The sequence below is a fragment of the Harpia harpyja genome, chromosome 6 (assembly GCF_026419915.1).
Source record: "Harpia harpyja isolate bHarHar1 chromosome 6, bHarHar1 primary haplotype, whole genome shotgun sequence".
Lineage (NCBI taxonomy): Eukaryota > Metazoa > Chordata > Aves > Accipitriformes > Accipitridae > Harpia > Harpia harpyja.
The window spans coordinates 23,662,391-23,679,306 of NC_068945.1; the positions used below are offsets into that span (position 1 = coordinate 23,662,391).

Consider the following 16,916-nt stretch of genomic DNA (forward strand, 5'->3'; position numbering starts at 1 on the left):
ATGCAAGAATTCTACAAGACAGAGATAAATTTACTCTGTGAATCCCTATGTCCCTCAAATGCCTATTTACAATAATAGAGCAACATATCTCACTCTGGGAATCATACAGACATAATTAGGAAATCAAATCCTGAAACCGCTTGTAGGTGAGTTTTAGAAAAAGACTAACTTTCTCTGCTTAGACTCCTAAATAACTAAGTTGTGTTTTCAGTTAAGTAAGAATGCTCTTTGGAAAATAATTCTGAGTTCACACAGGTCTCCACAAAATCCTGACAGATAGTTTTTTACTTACAACCCTGACACTGGCCCTTCATACTTATTTTTCACAGTCATTCCCGCATATGTTTTGGGAGAGTAACTTTCCTTCTTATTTCTCTTACAATTTGTGATCAGTGAAGCAGCAGCTTCTGAAGAACAGCTATTGAAACTGCAAGTCATACAGAAAAGCTTCATGATTACCTTTAAACAGGTCACGATCGAATCTTGGCTTCATTAAGAAGAACCCAAAGATAACCATTATTTACTGTAATACAGAGGTTCCTTTCCAATTCTATAAACTTTAAGTATCAGTAGGACAAAAATGTACAACACTGAGTTTTGAGGCTAAAAAAAAAAATCTGCCTGGCTCATTGTGTAACTAAATATGATAAGCTTATTTTTGCCAAGACTTTCAGCTACTCATAGACTAACTTCAGTGTTTGTGAAGTCGTAAACACAGTGAGTGAGGGATTTTATTTTTTGTATTGAACACCTCAGATCAATAGCTTTCAAATACGTTCCTCTCCAAGTACAGAGTTCATTAAATCATTGCTTGCCAGTTTGGTTTTCTTCTTCCCCAATCCAATGTTCATAGAATCATAGAATCATAGAATCATTTTGGTTGGAAAAGACCTTCAAGATCATCGAGTCCAACCATCAACCATGCCCACTAAACCATGCCCTGGAGTACCCTGTCCACTCGCTTTTTGAATACCTCCAGGGATGGTGACTCAACCACTTCCCTGGGCAGCCCATTCCAATGCCTGACAGCCCTCTCAGTAAAAAAATTTTTCCTAATATCTAACCTAAATCTCCCTTGCCTCAACTTGCCTCATTTCCTCTTGTCCTATCTCCAGCCACCTGACAGAAGAGACCAGCACCCACCTCACTACAACCCCCTTTCAGGTAGTTGTAGAGAGCGATAAGGTCTCCCCTCAGCCTCCTCTTCTTCAGACCAAACAGCCCCAGTTCCCTCAGCCGCTCCTCATAAGACTTGTGCTCCAGGCCCCTCACCAACTCGGTTGCCCTTCTCTGGACACGCTCAAGCAGCTCAATGTCTTTCCTGTAGTGAGGGGCCCAAAACTGAACACAGTACTCGAGGTGCGGCCTCACCAGTGCCGAGTACAGGGGAACAACCACCTCCCTGCTCCTGCTGGCCACACTGTTCCTGATACAGGCCAGGATGCCGTTGGCCTTCTTGGCCACCTGGGCACACTGCTGGCTCATATTCAGCCGGCTGTCAACCAGCACGCCCAGGTCTTTCTCTGCTGGGCAGCTTTCCAGCCACTCTTCCCCAAGCCTGTAGCGCTGCATGGGGTTGCTGTGACGCAAGTGCAGGATCCGGCACTTGGCCTCGTTGAACTTCATACAATTGGCCTCAGCCCGTTGATCCAGCCTGTCCAGATCTCTCTGTAGAGCCTTCCTACCCTCAAGCAAATCGACCCTGCCTCCCAACTTGGTGTCGTCTGCAAACTTGCTGAGGGTGCACTCAATCCCCTCATCCAAATCATCAATAAAGATATTAAACAGAACAGGGCCCAACACCGAGCCCTGGGGAACACCACTTGTGACCCGCCACCAACTGGATTTCACCCCATTCACCACTACCCTCTGGGCTCGTCCATCCAGCCAGTTTTTCACCCAGCGAAGAGTACACTTATCCAGGCCACGAGACGCCAGTTTCTCAAGGAGTAAACATATTGAACATATGTAAGACAGAACAGGTGACTGGCACATGAACGCCTGGGCAGACTTCTTCAGGAAGGCGAGGGCGGGCCATAAGATATTTCAAGTAACTTATTAACATACAAAATAAGTATATTTAATCACTTGTCAGTTTTCATGACTTAAAAACCTGAAGTTGTTGACAGCGATGCTCTGCAGAATTTGCATGCGTTTCATTTTACAAACTGCAATCCCTGAAAGGGACATTGAAAAAGGATGGGAACATCCCACCTCCTGAGCATTGGGCCTACCTTTTACTGCTCCACAAAGACCAGTTCCTTGTCACCTTCCCTGACAGGGGCACTGGAGAAGCCATTTGTGTGCCCTCTCCCAGCTCCCCTCACAGCCCTGGCGCAGGGAGGCAGCTGAGGTGGCTGCTGGAGCCCCCACTCCACAGGGGGGAAAGAAGGACCGCTAACGGATGAACAACGGCCCCAAGGGTAGGCTAAGGAGGGCTAATAAGCTCACTGGAAGATGGGCACCCTGATGAGCACGGGAAAGCAGGAGAACACGCAGACCTGCGAAGCACCCGGCGCGCTTTATCCTCCATCCACACTGACAGTCCCCACAGAGGAGGCCGCGGGGGAGGTTCGACTCGGCTGAAGCCAGCCAGTCTCTCTCAGGGCCGTGTGAGGCACTAGACACGCTAGAGGGGAGCGGAGAACCAGGACCTGGCCAACAAAAACACCACAGCGGCCGCTGGCCGGAGCGGGAGGTCTCTGTAATGGCGGACCCTCGCGCAGCTCTCGCGCCGCGGCGGCAGGGGGCGCCGTGAGCCCTTCCGGGGCGGACTACAGCTCCCGGCATGCAATGCGGCGCAACGGCGCATGCGCCCACCGCCCGCCCCCGCCGTAGGGGGCGGAGGGAGGGATCCCCCGCCCGACGGGGCTGAGGGGAGGGACGGCGGCCCCGGCCGGGCGCTGCTCCCGCCGCTCGGTCGTACTGTTTGTGGTCGCTCTACCCGTAATTTTTCGTTCTTCTTTGGTAGCCGGGGGTGCGGCGGGCCGTCCCCGACCGGAAGCGCCCGTTGCCACAGCAACCGTCTCCCAGTAAACATCCCGGGTGCCCCCGGAAGCGGTCGGAGCTGGCCTCCCATGTGGAGATTGTCCTTACCGCTCCCGCAGGCGGCCGCAGCGGCTGCGGCCCACGCGGCCTCGGCGTTAAACGCTAACGTTTTTTTAATTCATTAAAACATAACGAGGGGCCACGCCGGTTAAACCCCTCCGCGGAAGCGATTGGCCAAGCGCCCTTCCGCCCGGCCAATCGGCGCCGGCCACGCTCCGTCCGCAGGAAACCGCACATGGAAAGGCCCGATTGGCGGCGATAGCTGCAGGCCCCTCCCTTCCAGGCTTTCCATTGGTTGTCTATTTGGCGTGGTACGCTCCAATTGGCCAGTCGTGGAGCGGCTCCCCCCCCGCCCTCCAGCGCCCCGGCTTGATAAGGCGGAGGGGGAGGGCCGCAGCCGCTCCAGCGGGCTCGGCGGCGGCGGTGCGGGGGGCTGCGGCGGGCTCGGGAGCGCCTGGGGCCGTTTTCTTCTGTGACCGCAGCCCACGTCGCCATGAAGTCGGTGTGGGGGCTCGCTCTGGCGTGCGCGCTGCTCCTGGCCGGTGAGTGCCCGCCGGCTTCTAGAAGCTTCTGGTGGGGGGGGGGGTGTCGGCCAACAGGCCCCCCCCCCCCCCCCCGTCCTTCGCCCCCTTTTTGTTAGGGTGAGGGGACGGAGCCCGGCGGGAAGCGAGGTGGGGCCCTCGGCGTGTTTGGGGTGGGGGGGGACCCCTCATTCTCCCCCCGCCCCGTCCCCGCTGTTCTCGGCGCGGGCGGACCGAGGGGAGCGGGAGAGCCGTGCCTGGTCCCCGGCGGCCGCTCTCCAGGGAGCGGGCTGGCGGGGGGAGGGGGACGGGACGGAACGTCTATGGCGGCTCATGCGCCGTCAGGGGCGGGGGGGGGGTCCGGCCCCTTCCCCCATCCCTGATGGCTGCGGCTGGGCTGAACTTTCCGGGGGGGGGGGTGTGCGCGGAGGGACAGAACTGAGCCTAAAACCGTGGGGAGAGAACTTAGGTAGTGTGTGGTGGGAATCAGGCTCAGATGGTTGGATTCCTTGTTTTCCCAGTATCGGTTAGAGCGGATGAGGTGGACGTGGATGGGACCGTGGAAGATGACTTGGGTAAAAGCAGAGAAGGGTCTCGAACAGATGATGAAGTTGTTCAGAGGTTAGTACCCGGGGCTCTGGGTAAGTTACTTCTGAAATGCTAAGGCTTTCTCTTGCTTCTGAAGGGTCCGTTTGAGCACCAGTAATGGCCTAAAGCCTCAGAAATAAGGGAGAACACCATTCAAAAGAGACATCTAGTCAGCTGGGAGAAATAAAATATTTCTGGAAAAGACTGTTACCTCCTAAATACAAGTGAGCCTGAGAAGTTGGAGTCAGAAATATTCAAATTGATTTTGTCTAATATCAATAGTTGTATAAAAACCAGTGTGTTAATAGGGGTTTACTCTTGCATGTGGTAAATGGTGTGAGTTTAGTGCCTACTGATGAAATAGCTCTGTGCCCATGAACTGCCTCAGCTCCTGTGAGGTATACCACATGCTGAGGATTCCAGTGGTTTTAACATACCTGTATTCTTCCCTGAACTTCTGTTTAGCAAAAAAGGCTTGCTTGCAAGCATAGATTTTCACTCAACTTTTAGATTAAGGTTATGCAGTTGAGGGTAGCTCATCTTGCACTTACCTCATTTGGTCATGTAACTGTTGGGCTGTGTCAGGGATTAAGGGTCTTGGTATTGTTCTAACTAGACTATTATTGCTGTTGCTAGATGATAAAATTAGTGATACTGTTTGTGGACAAGACTACTTGACAGGTTTTCATTGTCCTAACAGAGAGGAAGAAGCTATCCAACTAGACGGCCTAAATGCATCCCAGATCAAAGAAATCAGAGAAAAATCTGAGAAGTTTGCATTTCAAGCAGAAGTGAACAGAATGATGAAACTCATTATCAATTCTTTATATAAAAACAAAGAGGTTAGTGCTTTTATCAGTAGAGCATGTTAAAACTGTTCGTGTGTGTTCTGGAATTCTTGACTACTGGTTTCTATTTCAGATTTTCCTGAGGGAACTTATTTCAAATGCTTCGGATGCTTTAGATAAGATACGGTTAATATCCTTAACCGATGAAAATGCTCTTGCTGGTAATGAGGAACTTACGGTCAAAATCAAGGTAAGAAGCATTAGGTACAATCATCTCTTATGGAGGAGTGGTGGGAGGAATGTAAAAAGATAGTGCATCATTAAACCTAAATTTTTGGCTTAATGCTGATGCAGATACAAACTAGGACCACATCAGGACCCTTGTAGCTAACTTTATCAGAGACTATTCTTGCAATGGTGAAAATGTATTTCTGATTCTATAAAGGGTAACTGAAGTGTTTAAATACTTCAAAGGTGGTAGTGTAGTTATTGCAGATTAGACTTATTGTAGCAAGGCATGTTTGAATTTGAATAGCTGCTGCTCTACTTGCCACTTTTCTGTGGCACTGTATTATGTATTAAGATTCGAAGTGAAGCCAAACTGCATCTTTCTCTGTCTTTTTTTTTTTAGTGCGATAAAGAGAAGAACATGCTTCATGTTACAGATACGGGTATTGGCATGACAAAAGAGGAGTTAGTTAAAAACCTGGGTACCATTGCAAAGTCTGGTACAAGTGAATTCCTAAATAAGATGACTGAAATGCAGGATGATAGCCAGTCAACATCTGAGTTAATCGGCCAGTTTGGTGTTGGCTTTTATTCTGCTTTCTTAGTAGCAGACAGAGTTATTGTCACATCAAAACACAACAATGATACTCAACATATTTGGGAGTCAGATTCAAATGAATTCTCTGTGATTGATGACCCAAGAGGAAACACTTTAGGACGTGGCACAACCATAACGTAAGTATTAAGTTTCTTTGGATTTAAGAGGAAGAAAAAGTTCTGTGGGTACACTTTGCCCATTGGAATATGTGGATCATTTTAGCATTGTGACTCATATATTGTTTGATTCTTGTAACACAGCTTTTTTTTCAGTTTAGTAGAAACATGCTATTAACTGCATCCAAAATAAATGTGGAGTGATAATGCAGATCGCTTCACGTTCCATTAGATGAACTAAGAAAACTAGGAGCATCTTGACAACTAACTGTCAGCAAGTGATTCCAGACAGTTCAGCTGCCTGCAGACTCATTCAGTTCATCAACAATTGTGGCCAGTCAAAAACCTGTACAGGGGCTGTAGAGCTTCCTCTTGGAAACTGGCTGCTGTTTATGTACCAGTGAGACTGGTCTGATGCAAACTAGAGTTAGTCTGACAGTCTTACTTTCATTGCTTTCATGAGCAGATAAATTTATTTAGCCTGGGTTTAGAGGACTCCTTCCTGAAGAAGGCACTTGGTATGAAAAAGTTCATCTCGGTGCTCTAGTTCCAAGTAAAGCTGGTGAGAGTGCATCAAAGTCCTGATAAGTATCAGTATGATTTGAGGTTTTTGTTTAGATTTCTGGATGCTGTGTTCTGCCCCAGTTGCTGAAAACAATTATCCCTTCCTTCTCATTGGAGCAGTTTAGTAGGGATTGTATTTTTTAAGAGATACTTGGAGCTGAACTAGTAAAAGCTCACTTGCATAAATTTGAATTGCTATAGCTGCAACAGTAGGAAAATGCATTACCTCCTGTAAAACTATTTTAAAATACTTGTCCAGCACTTTGATTGAAGTTTTTTTTTTTATTTTCTTTAGCCTTGTCTTGAAGGAGGAAGCATCAGATTATCTTGAGCTGGATACTGTTAAAAATCTAGTAAAGAAGTACTCACAGTTCATAAACTTCCCCATATATGTGTGGAGCAGCAAGGTAAGTATATTTAACTGAGCATTGCACAGTATGAGCTTTGGTTGTGAAAACTGTCCAGCCAGATCTTTCAGGAAGGATGAGGGCATACCATAGAACTTCTACTTGTCTAATTTCTAAAATTCTTCTGTTCCTGACTCTTCTGGCTAGTATTTTACTAGTTACTTGCTCTCCAAAAGTTAGTGTGTTGCTAAAATCACAAACTTTCAAGGAACTTGGTTTTATTCTGATTCAAAGAACTTTACCGAGGGAGAAGGACTCTGCCAATTACTAAGAAAGATGATCTTCCACTGGCTTTGGTAGCTGGAAGCTTTGGTAAGCTCTCAAGCAGGGCCATGGTTAGGTGTCCTTTTGAAAATAGGGCAGCATCTTAACTTTTAGGCCTGTTCTTCTGATGTTTTCTTGGTGTAGCACTAGCTGAAAAGCACCCATGTCTCTGATTAGCATCATGTGTAAAGCTAAATGTAAAACTGTGAAAAACTTAAATTTGAGTATAGTGGCTTCCCAGTGTATTGAAGGAAAGTATGTATTCATGAAAAATGCAACTGAAAAAGCCATAGCTACCTATAGAGAAATGCTTGTGATAGGCAAGTAGTGCAAGTTAAGTTAGTGCTCTGAGAGATTAAGCTGTTTGAGAGAATACTAGAACATTCCTGGTAGGAAGCCAAGCAGTCCAAGTCCCCACTTTCAATTGTCTCTTCAGACTGAGACTGTTGAAGAACCCATTGAAGAGGAGGAGGCAAAGGAGAAAGAAGAAACAGATGATGATGAAGCTGCAGTTGAAGAGGAGGATGAAGAAAAGAAACCAAAAACTAAGAAGGTAAGTGCGGAGACTCAATCAAGTGCTCAAGCTCTCTGTGCAAGATTCCCTTTATTTCACAAAAGAATCCAACTTGCATATGTTTCAACAAAGATCTAGAAAGTACTAATGGCATACAGCCAATACTACTAACACAGGAGGGCATATCTGGCCCAGCTGGGATGTTTGCCAGTCCTCAGAACAGTTAAAGATAAAAACATTCCATAGACATACTCGTCACTGTCTTCAGCCACATCTTCCCAGGCCTACACAAGGCCATCCTCCAACCTGACCTTGTGAAACTAGTTCTTCAAAGGCTTGGCAAACATGCAGCACAATAAATTCTAATGGTCACTCTTGAAAACAAATGCCAGGTGTTCCGAGCTGCTCCCACAGTAAGCTTTGTCACACTTGGGGTTTGTAACTCATGTCAGATAGTTCAGTAATTTTCATAGGTAGTCTTCCAGAGGTGCACTTCAGTAGTGTGTGTATGCTTTCAAACAGCAATCCTGTTTAAGTGCAGTTAGACATCTTGTCAGGAAAGAAGACTAAACAAAACAGACTTGGTTGAAATTGGGCAAATGACTGACACTAGCCTTGTGAGGCAGTGGTCCCAGAACTAATTATAAATGCTGGAGTGAACTGCTTGACATAGTAGTGGACTTCAGTAATCTGACACTGTTGACTAGTTTAAATTGGGTATGCTCTGCTGGAAAGCTTTTTTTGGAATGGCAGTAGAACAGAAGTATTGATACTCAGTGAATGTGTTAAATGTACATAGGACAACACACTGTAGTGGAGACTTAAGTTTTGTTCCCATGTGTTACACTGATGTGTGTACTTCAATGAGAATATGCAGGCCATTGCATAATTTATTTTGTAAATTAGAAAGAGTATGTATTTTTGACATGCTATTTTATGACTTAGCGTCAGTGGAGTGTCTTTGACTTAACCTGAAATAAAGAATGAGTCTTTATTATACTATGGTGTTTACATACCTAGGTTGAAAAGACTGTCTGGGATTGGGAGCTCATGAATGACATAAAACCAATCTGGCAGAGACCATCTAAAGAAGTTGAAGAAGATGAATACAAAGCTTTTTACAAAACCTTTTCCAAGGTAAGCTCTGAGCCTCAAGATTGTTCCAAAGCAAGAGGTTTGCTGTAGTATCTCTTGCTGTGTAAACAAAACTGAATGCTTATAGGATGGGCTATTTCTGAAGAATTAATTAATTACTGTCAGTAGACAGACTGAATTGCAGAGAGCCTAGGAGGTTGTTGTGGTTTAACCCCAGCTGGCATCTAAGCACCATGCAACTGCTTGCTCACTTCGTCCACTGCCCCCACAGTGGCATGGGGAGAGAATCAGACAGGGAAAGTAAAACTTATGGGTTGAGATAAAGACAGTTTAATAGGTCAGAAAAGGAAGGGAAAATAATATTAATTATACTAATAGAATATACAAAACAAGTACAGTTGCTCACTACCTGCTGATGATGCCCAGCCAATCCCTGAGCCATGGTGCCCCCTGTCCAACTCCTCCTAGTTTATATACTGGGCGTGATGTAATATGGTATGGAATACTGCTTTGGCTCATTTGGGTCAGCTGTCCTTGCTGTGTCCCTTCCCAGCTTCTTGTTGCACTCCCAGCCTCAGCTGGCAGGGCAGTATTAGAAGCTGTGAAATGTCCTTGACTTAGTATAAATGCTGCTTAGCAACAACTAAAACATCAGTGTGTTATCAACATTATTCTCATCCTAAATTCAAAACACAGCACTATACCAACTACTAAAAAGAAAATTAACTTCATTCCAACCAAAACCAGGACAGGTATAGCATCTCAGTCAGGAGTTAATCTTTTTTCCAGAGAGAAGGTACTGCCACCCAAGTGTTGAGTGGCCTGGGTTTGAGAAGTAATATGTTCCAGCTCATATGGAGCTTACTGATGTGTTTAAATGTTGACAGGGAAGTTTTTATTTAATCAGAGTGATGGTGTTTGTGTTGTACATGGTGGAAGAAAGAGGAAGATAGAGCTTTCTAGAAACGATGTTGTCTTTATGTGTAAATACAGTATAATGTGTTACTTGGGAGTTTCCTAACTGTGCTGATACTGTATTGGTTACTGTGCTGTTGATGACTTTTTGATGGTTGGCTTGTAAAAAAAAAAAAAAAAAGCAACAAAACTAGTAGGTCTCAAGGAAGGTTACTTCTGTGTGAGTGACTCGGCTGAATCTGGAACTTTTCTCTCCATAATAGATTCTAACAAAGCATAGTTAGATAATTTAATTGTAAAATAATTGCACTTATTTGGCAAACTCATCTTATTACTGGAAATGTATTAACTCACTGATATTTTCCCCATGTCAATTAAAAGAATTCTCTCTTCACAGGACCATGATGACCCAATGGCTTACATCCACTTCACTGCTGAAGGGGAAGTAACTTTCAAATCTATCTTGTTTGTTCCTAATTCTGCTCCACGTGGCCTGTTTGATGAATATGGATCCAAAAAAAGTGATTTCATTAAGGTAGGACAAGCAAGTGTGTGGGTATGGTTTCATGTCTTAAAAAAAAAAAAAGAAACATAACCTGGCTGCTGTTTCCTCTTGTAATTCAGCTGTATGTTCGAAGAGTGTTCATCACTGATGACTTCCATGACATGATGCCCAAATATCTTAACTTCGTTAAGGGTGTTGTAAGTATTATAAGTCTTAACTTGCATTTGATTTTTTTAATCTTCAAATACTGTTAGCTATACTTAAGAAGTTTCTTCCTCAATTAGGTGGATTCCGATGATCTTCCTTTGAATGTATCTCGTGAAACACTTCAACAGCATAAATTGTTAAAGGTAAGCTAATTGATCTTAAATTACTTCACTGTAAACACATGACAGTAGCAAGATTTAGAAGAATAATAGGTTGATTAACTTTATATAAGGATTGTGAAATTGAAGTACAGGAAACCCATGCATTGCTGTTTTCAGACTACTTCTGTTCACTTCAAATCAGGGACACTAAGTGTCTTGAATATGTCCTTTGCAGTGGGGTTGAATTGAGGGTTCTGCCAAGTGCTTATTGTTATAATTTGGTATTGCTGCTTTTTAGGTGATCAGAAAGAAACTTGTTCGCAAAACTCTTGATATGATCAAGAAAATTGCAGAAGAGAAATACAATGACACATTCTGGAAAGAGTTTGGTACTAATGTAAAGCTTGGAGTTATTGAGGATCACTCCAATCGTACACGACTGGCTAAACTTCTACGCTTCCAGTCTTCCCACCATGAAAGTAACCTCACAAGCCTTGACCAGTATGTGGAAAGAATGAAAGAGAAGCAAGACAAAATCTATTTCATGGCAGGTGCCAGCAGAAAGGAGGTATGTGAGTGTGGAAGAAAGAGGGAGAGGGGGAAAAAAATATTATGGCTTCTAGTTGAAGTAGTACCATAAACATTGTGAACTGTGTATTTGCTGTAAATGTGGAGACTCCATGCTTATGTTACTGCTGCAGTTCAGTTTTCCTTGTACCAACATTTGTCAAATGGTTGTAGAGGTTTCAGTAGCTGCTGGTTCCAATGCAATTAAACTGGCATCTGATCTCTTTTGTCATCTTAGGCTGAGTCTTCACCATTTGTTGAACGTCTTCTGAAAAAGGGCTACGAAGTGATCTATCTGACTGAACCTGTAGATGAATACTGCATTCAGGCTCTGCCAGAGTTTGATGGCAAGAGGTTTCAGAATGTAGCAAAAGAAGGAGTTAAGTTTGAAGAAAGTGAAAAGTCTAAGGAGAATCGGGAAGCCTTGGAAAAGGAATTTGAACCACTCTTAAACTGGATGAAAGACAAAGCTCTAAAAGACAAGGTAAAATGTGATGCTGTATGTAAAGTTTATTTGTAAATGCAGTTTTACTTGCTACAACACACCCAGCAGATTCTTTGAGTGTTGAGACTTGACAGTAGTTTCTCTGTCTATGGATAAACACGTTGTTTAAAACCTTTATTTCAGGAAGATAGTTAGAGTGTCATCTTAGAGCCTTCTGAAGATATTGAAGTGACAGAAAATTTCAGTTATTTACTTTATTCTCTGTATAAGCTATTAGCTTTGTGAACTAACATTAAGGCTTTTTTTTCTACAGATTGAAAAAGCTGTGCTATCTCAACGTTTAACCCAGTCTCCGTGTGCTCTTGTGGCTAGTCAGTATGGATGGTCGGGTAACATGGAAAGAATCATGAAGGCTCAAGCTTACCAAACTGGGAAAGATATATCTACAAAGTAAGCTTTCAGTTATGTAGCAGTAGACATGAAATGTAGTTGATGGCCTCCCTTGCTTGGTGTGGGCACACCAAGCTTCCATCTGGTTCAGATAATCCTTCGTATTTTTAAGGTCACTTAGAACCAAGTTGCAGTCTCCATCATAGTCTTACATTGTTATTTGAAAGCCCAGTATGTAAAACTGCCTGGTGAGCAAGACTCATCAGTGGCATTTGCTACCTGTCATTTGGTGACAAGAGAAGATGAACTGTCTTAGTAACTTGAATGATTTTTAGAGTTAAGCTAGTATTAAAGTGGGGCAGGGGGAGGAATACATTTGTTACTGTGGCTGTAATCAGTATTCATGGGCTTAAAGGTGTAGCTGGGTCCTGTACTTCAGAACTTAGTGATGTAACTTCTATTATTTTCAGTTACTATGCTAGTCAAAAGAAGACATTTGAAATTAACCCCAGGCATCCACTGATCAAGGACATGCTGAGGCGAGTAAAGGTAAACAAATAACAGTAGTGAAATACTGATTACTTGGCTGCAAACAACCTACTTAACAGTTCTGGTTTGGTTTTTTGTTTTGTTTTGTTTTTTTTTTAAATGTTCTTCCACATTAGGAAAATGAAGATGACAAAACAGTTTCAGATCTTGCAGTGGTATTATTTGAAACTGCAACTTTGAGATCGGGATATATGTTACCAGACACTAAGGAATATGGAGACAGAATAGAAAGGATGCTTCGTTTAAGCTTAAACATTGACCTGGATGCAAAGGTTAGTTTGCCTTCAACTTGGGGCTGATAATTGGCTGCTCCATCTTTAAAAAGCAGATACTTGATAGACTTGTATAAAATAAAATGTATCCAGCTTCCCTACATGTAGGTGGGCCACCAGGAGCCCAGTTCAAGTACCTGGGTGGGAAACTGATGAGTCTGTGCTTCATGCTCATGTCCTCCCTTCCACTCTTCTTTCCAGTTGCTTGAGATTCTGCTCTTTTATTATGCTTTGATTATGTGCCCATCTCATTAATGGAGAAGTTCGTAAGTGGGTATAAGTAATATGGGTTTTCATAATGCCGTGCAAGAACTTAGGCTTGGTATCTTACCGGAGGAGGCATGATAGCGTGTCAATGCTAAACAGAACTTGCTTTCTTCATCAGGTAGCTTGGGGCAAATGTTAGGAACTGATAGCGAATCCTTCCATAGCCTGTATTTAGCTAGTCCACAACTAGTAAATATCCTAAGCAAATACAGCATATTGCTTGTGACCTTCCTACAGGTGGAGGAGGAACCTGAAGAGCCTGAAGATGCAGTTGAGGAGGCAGAGCAAGATGAAGAGGAGGTGGATGCTGATGCTGAAGACGGTGAAACACAGAAGGTATGGTCTCAAGCTTGACTCTTACCAATATTTATATGGAGTTTTGTCTGTGGTGCTTCCTGGCAACAAACTTGTTCACTTTGTCTTTCGTGACACTAGTTGTCAGTGTGAGGTTTTCCAAGATTTTTTTGGAGGGAAGAAAACTACAGCACAAATTACCTTTCATTCCTTATCAAACTATATTGTAAGAAGAAAACACTTAGATATGTTCAAACTTGGAGCTAAATTAAGCTTAAGAGATTGTAACAGAGTGCCCTATGGCAAGAAAACAGCAGCACATCCTCTACAGTGAACTTAATGTTACCGGTTGGATTGCCACAGTTTGTGGGCAATAACATCAACGAATTGGCAAGAATATAGTTCTAAATGCTTACAACAATACAGACTTGAAACAACACTATAGACAACAATACTACCTCTGAAACAGTTCAGCTGTTGTGTGCAGTCAGCCTTCACTTGGCAAATGTCTTCAGTTTTAATGATGTCTTGATGGATATGCTGAACTCTTGCAATACCACAGTTTCTTGATAATAACTTACAAAGTTACTATGAGGTCCCAACTGGACCTGCTTTCTCAGGTTGCTTTTGCAAGATGACATCTTGTGACTAGTGCAAATACATAGCTTATAGAGATGTTCTTGCCTACTGTTTAATGTCAGATTACCTAAGAATAAATTTGAGGCACAATGCTTACTGTACTATAGTTACTTAATTTTGATGCTGTTACTATTGCATTTACACAGCAGTATAACCTGCAGTGACAGTAATAAATTATAAAGGAGCAAAGCCATGCTCTATTTGTTGGATTAGTACACTTGCAGATTAAGGTTTCTGACTACTGACTGGAAAGCAGATGTGCTTCCTAGCTCTGCAATCAAGTAGAATAGGGCTATTAACAGCACTAATACTGTGCCTGCAAGATGGCTTAGAAAGTATTAAAGATGAAATGGTACGCTAGATCCTACTGCTAATGTTTGAGCAGATTGAATTTTTTTCTTTTTTTTTTTTTTACTCTTAATAGCAAAGGCTTAACATGGCATCATTTGAACAGAAGTTTGACTTTAATACCTCCTTAGAAAGTTGTATCACTTAGTGCTTTGGAAAGCATCAGCAGTATTTAGGTTCCATTCTTCTGGGACAGCTCTTGTAACCTTTTCCACTTTCAAAAAGCAAGATTCTGATTCTCTCTTTGATGTCTCCACAGGAATCCACAGATGTGAAAGATGAACTGTAAGCTGCACTCACCTACTGTCCTGCATTGGGGGATTGAGAGGGAATGTGAATTAGATTGTTTTGGTTTTTTCCACTGTAAAATGTTGAGGGATCGTATTGGGGTTTAAGGGTAAAGGAGGTTTTTTTTTTAAGTTCACTTTTCTAAAAACATTCCTCATGAATGTAAATTTGTATTATTTAACTGACTTGGTGTAAAATCTTGTCATGTACAAAATAAAATGTTCCCAAACACCACTAACTCTAAATTTATGCATAGGAAGCTCATCTTGTGGGCTAGCACAAAGAAACAAAGGGATTGTCTTGAGTGTTCACATCCTTTGACAGTTTGCAGTCCTCATGCCTTTCCACACTGGCACAGCCACATTTAACTGTGTAGCATATGCCTATGGTTGCGTTTTGTGTTAACAACCCTGCTGTGCTGTTTAGCCAAAATACACCTGGTATCCGAGAGCTGTACTGAACCTGCTAGTTGAAAAAAGTATTCAAGAAGTTATGTATGTACTACTGTCTTAAAGATAAGGCATTTAAAAATGGCATTGGAACTGAAGTCCTGCCAGTTTGCACTCACTCCACTGTACAGAATAGGCAGTGGTAGCTTTTACAGGTGAGCTGAGTGGAGGAAAAAAAAAAAACAATCGCCTTTCACTAAATCTGAAGAACAACCACCAGAAGTGGCTTACTGCCTGTGAGCTTATACTGTCCTCCATGGTATTTGGTAACCCTGCCTTTGACCAATAGCTACAGCAGACCTGCTTTGTACAGGTTGGTTGGTTTTTTGCTTGTTTTTTTTTTTTTAAAGGTGGAAGCTCTTATCTTTTACCATTGTTCCTTAATGCTGTTGTTCCTTAACTTTTTCACTCTTGTTCTATGTCTTTAGTATGGCAAAGCACTGTAGATACTTAATCTAACTCAAGCTAAATCTGTTGATACCAAATTATAACGTAGACAGGTTGAACTGGAGGCACCACTTTCTCTTCATTATATTAGCTTTATATGCTGTTTGGATGAAGCACTACATTTTCTCACTGGTGCGTCTACTTTGAAACACCTTCATGGGGTTGGTAAAAGTGTTTACACTAAGGTTTTTTGCCTTCCTCTGTGGAAGAAGTACATAGGAGTAGTGCTTCTATATAGTGACTGTGTAAGAACCATTCTTCTGTTTCACAGACAGAACTTCTGTGAAGTTTGAGGTGCTGTAATCTGAAGCAAAATAAACTGTTTCTAATAGGCGAGGGCATTAAACACTGACCTGAAGAACTTGCTTTCCATTTACTTTTACTAGGCTTCTTCTATATTGCCCAAATAGTGTTTCCATCCAATAAATAGAAATGTGATCTATCAGTGTGGTTATTGTGTTAGGGTTTATACAGAGATGTTGGCTTTATTGAAGTATGCTGTTTGAGACTGGAAAAAAAGGAATGGGAGCTTAGTTCTGGTTTTTTTGAGGCAGTTTGGGGTTGTTACGGTTTTTGCTCACTGTGGTGGTCTTAGATGCACTGTAAGAGCCTTTTGTTACTAGAGCATGCCGAGTGGTCTAACCTGGAGTGTAGTAGCTGCTAGCAGTAGCAGCTTTAGTAGTGGTCCTTTGTTAGTAAGTTACTGAATAGGGCAGGTGCACCATATTCTTCTTCAGGCGTAGTCCTCTCTACTATGGCAGTGCAACTTTTGTGATCTGTAGCAATCAATTGCTGCTGAGGTTTTGATTTAATACTTCCTAAAATACCACTTCTAGTGATACACTTCTGAGTGTACCATCAATACCCACTCCTCTAGATCTCTTATTTGACCAGCCTGAGTAGTAAACATGGCTCAGGCCTACTGTATGGTTAAGGGTGCTTGTGCAGCTAACAAACTGAAAAGGAGTATTGGAAGTGTAGGGGTGCTTGCTACAGTATTCTTAATATTTGTTAATTAGTTGTAGACTTAAGCAACCTTTGCTCTGTTACATAGCTGAAGTTCTCAATGCCTTGATTGGTTTTAGGATGACATCTAGTTCAATTTCAGAAATAATAAAGAGCACACTTGAGAGTTGTGCTTTGTGCTTTTTCATCTTCCTCAGCTGAGGGTATCATGTGCAAAATAGCTGTGATCCAGCTGCTTTCTCTACCCTGGAGCGACAAGTGTGTTTGCTATTAATAAGCACAAAATGCAGTTGTAAGCTTTTTTTTTTTTTTGGTCAGCTCTGTAAAGCCAAATGGTGTCAACGCCGGAAGAAGTGTCTCCCACTCATACTGAGGCTATTTCTTTCAGTGCTGCAGTCACACTGATTCTGGGGGGTGTCACCTCTGCTGTGCTGGTGTATTGTCAGTTTTGCTGTTCCTAGGTGGGCGCTAACGAGAACAGTTCCCTCGGTGCTAGAAAAGGCTGGGGTAAAACATGCTCCCTGTTGCTCAGTTTC

General features: G+C 43.0%; 1 protein-coding gene across 1 annotated transcript; it reads left to right on the forward strand.

Moving 5' to 3' along the window:
* Positions 1-3,441: 3,441 nt before the first annotated feature.
* On the forward strand, positions 3,442-14,752 carry HSP90B1 (heat shock protein 90 beta family member 1). The gene is made up of 18 exons (XM_052791011.1): positions 3,442-3,590; positions 4,091-4,190; positions 4,858-4,999; positions 5,079-5,195; positions 5,577-5,908; positions 6,747-6,858; positions 7,559-7,675; positions 8,657-8,773; positions 10,044-10,181; positions 10,271-10,348; positions 10,436-10,501; positions 10,758-11,027; positions 11,265-11,510; positions 11,785-11,921; positions 12,332-12,410; positions 12,527-12,682; positions 13,187-13,285; positions 14,490-14,752. The coding sequence occupies exons 1-18, from the start codon at positions 3,542-3,544 to the stop codon at positions 14,517-14,519; spliced, it is 2,385 nt and encodes a 794-aa protein (XP_052646971.1). The 5' UTR covers positions 3,442-3,541; the 3' UTR covers positions 14,520-14,752.
* The last annotated feature ends 2,164 nt before the right edge of the window (positions 14,753-16,916 follow it).